This window comes from Grammomys surdaster, unplaced genomic scaffold, assembly GCF_004785775.1.
Source record: "Grammomys surdaster isolate TR1022 unplaced genomic scaffold, NIH_TR_1.0 170, whole genome shotgun sequence".
Lineage (NCBI taxonomy): Eukaryota > Metazoa > Chordata > Mammalia > Rodentia > Muridae > Grammomys > Grammomys surdaster.
In genome coordinates, this window is record NW_021604618.1 from 169,242 (window position 1) to 173,519 (window position 4,278).

The 4,278-nt window shown below is 38.2% G+C and overlaps 1 protein-coding gene across 1 annotated transcript; it reads right to left on the reverse strand.

Annotated features, from left to right (window-relative positions):
• Positions 1–2,222: 2,222 nt before the first annotated feature.
• On the reverse strand, positions 2,223–3,352 carry LOC114620878 (heterogeneous nuclear ribonucleoprotein A1-like). The gene has a single exon (XM_028767048.1). It carries the CDS (start codon positions 3,350–3,352, stop codon positions 2,390–2,392), a length of 963 nt encoding a protein of 320 aa, XP_028622881.1. The 3' UTR covers positions 2,223–2,389.
• Positions 3,353–4,278: the final 926 nt, after the last annotated feature.

Sequence of the window (4,278 nt, forward strand, 5' to 3'; positions counted from 1 at the left end):
TCCTTCCCCTCCCACCCCTGCCTTTAGCCTATCCTAGACTCCTCTTGACAGTAGGCTGTGCCTGGTACTAGAAACCTAACTATCTACTCAGTGCTAGTGGAGTCATAGATATTGGAGAATCTACAACCACTAATTTTCTAAACCAGCAACAATTTCTAGCAACAAACAACATTTATTCTCATACCCAGAGATAAGTGCAGTCTTCACCTCACATCAAGGATATTATTAATTCTTTTACCCTTTAAAAATGTTGAAACATGCCTGATGTGGTGGCACATGGCTTTGAGGGAGGCAGAGGCAGGTGTATCTCTGTGAGTTCGAGGCCAACAGGACATCCAGGACTTTGTAGAAAGACCCTGTCTTAAAAATAATAACAACCAGTAACAAATAAATCAAAAAGTTGACACTTAGAGATATGGTTATTAAAGGCTGAGAGGAGTATCCAGGTTTGCTTAACTTCAAAGCTGCTCTGTCCACTAAACCAGGGCTGACGAAAATCTCTTCGTGCAAGGATAAGTACCACAAATTTTAAGTTTTGAGGACCAACTGGTTTCTTTCAAAACCCTTCCATTGCAGCAGTGGTAATCTTCTCAGCCTTTTTAATGCTGCCACCCAGTAACAGTCCCTCATGTTGTGGTGAGTCCTAACCATAAAATTATTTTATTGCTACTTTATAATTGTAATTTTGCTACTTTATGAATTGCAATATAAATATCTGATATGAAGGACATTGATACAGAACCTCCAAAGGGTTGAGAACTCCTGCATTATAGGCTAGAGAAATGGTAGATACTACATGAAGATCATGGGTCTTAGCTGCATTTCAGGAAAAATTTGCTAGCAGAAACAGGCAGTGGGCTTTAGCCCAAAGGTAGGAATTTGGCATCTCTTTGAGTAAATGTTCTATGAAAATATCTTGTTTTTAAAAAATTATAAACATATAATTTATATATAGCCACGATTTTAAGCTGAACAACTACATTTTATCTTTAATTTTCATACATGTATATAGTGCATTTAAAATTTTTATGTGTATGAATGGTTTGACTCATCTTTATCTATGTGCCATATGTGTGCCTAGTTTCCATTCTCTGGGGGGAGAAGAGTCCATCAGATCCCCTGGAACTGGAGTTACAGATGGTTATGTGGGTGTTGGGAATTGAACTTTGGTCCTCTAGGAGGGAAGCAAGTGCTCTTAACTGCAGAGCAATCTGTGTTGTTTCTATATAGTGTATTTTGACCATATTCATCCAGTACTTTTCTAAGTGTTCCTTATTTTCCCCCAGCCCAGTTTCTACTTTGATATTGTGAAAGCTGTGTGCAAAATTTAAGTCTGAAGCTAATACTTAATGCTGTTGATTATCATATAACTAGATTCTTTAATAAATTATTAATTGTTCTTTGGGATTTGAATGGAACTAGAAACATCAAATAGTATAGTATATTGGATACTATAATAGTATTCCAGTCTTGGAGTACTATCAATTCTATTTGAGACTAAATCTTAGTAGTTTCTAATTGTTCAAAAATATTTGCATATTTTCCAAAGAAGGTTATGCTATGATTTCCTCCCTTTCTTCCCCTCCCTCTTTTTGTTTCTCTTTTCTCTTAAATTTCTTGTATTCAATTCAAGAACAAATGAATTTGATTTTGAAGACTATGAATGTCATTTACTTCGTGGAGTCCATGTTCCTTAACATAAAACACATACAATTCCAAATATAATTTGTTTTTAAAAATATTTTAATTCGCCAATTTCAATTTGCATGAGATCAGTTCACTAGAAAATTAAACACATTTTTCTTGAATGTAATAATGAACACCATTGTCTGTACTGCTCAAGCAGAACTACAGTTTAATTGTATTTAATACAATTAAGTGTATTTTTTTTCCTGAAGGTTGACAGCAGAATTCATTGTTAGATCTCTTGAGCAGGAGTGTTAGGGGACTGTGGATGAGCTGAATAAGTTGTAGAAGGAACCAAAGTTGTTATTTCATTGAATCATTTACATTCAGTTGTGAAGTCAGGAATTTCTTTTTTTCTTTTCTTTTTTTTAAAAAAGACACATTTATTCAGCGTCATGATCAGACTATTACATTTAGCAATCAACAGCATGGGTGAAAAAGGTCTACAGTAAAACCTTTTGTTGGAATGCTTTACACTTTCCACAGAACAGAAACTAAAATAACCTGTTATACAATTAGTCACAAATACAATCCTGGAGTTTTTGCCCACACACATGAGTATTGTCTAAAACATGTCTTCTTTGTAGCAGCTAGGCCCTGCCACCACTGTGCTTGGCTGAGTTCACAAATCTGTTGTAACCTGTAGCTTCCCTGTCACTTCTCTGGCTCTCCTCTCCTGCTAAGCTTTGTTTCCTGGCTATAATTAGAACCTCCTGCCACTGCCATAGCTACTGCTGCTGCTGGAACCTCCATAGCCACCTTGGTTTCGTGGTTTAGCAAAGTACTGGCCTCCACCACCATAAGGGCCAGAGCTCCTGCCTCCAAAGTTCCCTCCCTTCATCGGTCCAAAATTTGAAGACTGATTGTTGTAATTGCCAAAATCATTGTAGCTTCCACCACCTCCAAAATTGCTTCCGTCATTGCCAAATCCATTATAGCCATCCCCACGGCCACCATATCCACCACTACCATGGCTGCCACCAAAGCCACCACGACCACTGAAGTTCCCTCCTCGACCAAAATTGTCATTGCCACCAAAACCACCTCCACGACCACCACCAAAGTTTCCAGAACCACTTCGACCTCTCTGGCTGGATGAAGCACTAGCCATCTCTTGCTTTGACAGAGCTTTTCTTACTTCACAGTTGTGGCCATTCACAGTATGGTATTTCTGAATAACAATCTTATCCACAGAGTCATGGTCATCAAAGGTGACAAAAGCAAAGCCTCTCTTTTTCCCACTGCCTCTGTCAGTCATAATTTCTATCACTTCAATTTTCCCATACTGCTCAAAATAATCTCGTAGGTGATGTTCTTCAGTGTCTTCTTTAATACCACCAACAAAGATCTTTTTCACAGTTAAGTGGGCACCTGGTCTCTGAGAATCTTCTCTTGACACAGCCCTCTTAGGTTCCACGACTCTTCCATCCACCTTGTGTGGTCTTGCATTCATGGCAGCATCCACTTCTTCCACAGTGGCGTATGTGACAAACCCAAAGCCCCTGGATCTCTTGGTGTTTGGATCTCTCATTACCACACAGTCGGTTAGTGTTCCCCATTGCTCAAAATAGCTCCTCAGACTCTCATCAGTTGTTTCAAAGCTCAGCCCTCCGATGAAGAGCTTCCGCAGCTGTTCCGGCTCCTTGGGAGACTCTGACTTAGACATGATGGCAGGATGATCAGAGCCTTCAGCGATGCTTCCTCCTCAGCGTCAAAGAGCAGAAGTCAGGAATTTCTTTCCCATTTTATTTTAGTTAACTTCTATCAGAAGGGCTGTAACTCCTTTTTTTTTCTTTTTTTTTGAACCCAGGCCATAATAAACACTTACTTCTCCTTTAGATAGTGTTTAATACCCATTTTTTTCAGATTCAGTTTTGGATTTCTGCCTTGCATATTTAATTTACAATCTCAGCTACTTCTATGGATTGAAAACCAAAGAAAGGCAGTATAAAATTTCCCCAAGGAAATATGAGCCTTTGTTATCAGGCTGTGCTCACCATATCTTACATTTCTTTCCTGACTCTCATTTTTTCCCTCTGTAACTACCTCATATCTGCCCTGTTCAAGGTGTTTCTCAAATTTCTAGAGTAGCCAGGTCCTTTCTCATGTGAAGATAGCTTTGTGTAATCCTCAACCTTCTCAGATCTATAGTAATGAAGTTATTGGATATGATAACAAAGAAGTAAGAAAATAAACTATTGCGATTACTTTGTGTGTGTGTGTGTGTGTGTGTGTGTGTGTGTGTGTGTGTGTGTGTTATTTGATAGGTAGATCAATTCTCTGTTACTGAAGTATATTGATTTCATTAATAATTCCATTTTCTTATAGTCATGATTTTTTTCTCTAAAATTAAATTCATTGTAGTTTTTGAAGACTAATTCTTGAAGTTGTCCACATGACTTGTTCTATGTTCATGCTGTGGGAAGCTGACAAATTTAATACAAGTAGAACCTTGAAAAAGCTTCTCTTGCCTTTTTTGCAATTGGTAAAACTTCATTATAGACCTCTTTTACTTCATAATGATATACAGGATAATCTGCCAGGAGAGAGAGAGAGAGAGAGAGAGAGAGAGAGAGAGAGAGAGAGAGAGAG

What these genes read in the sequence shown, in the direction of transcription:
- LOC114620878 (XM_028767048.1), bottom strand. Translation starts at nt 3,352, where the DNA reads ATGTCTAAGTCAGAGTCTCCCAAGGAGCCGGAACAGCTGCGGAAGCTC.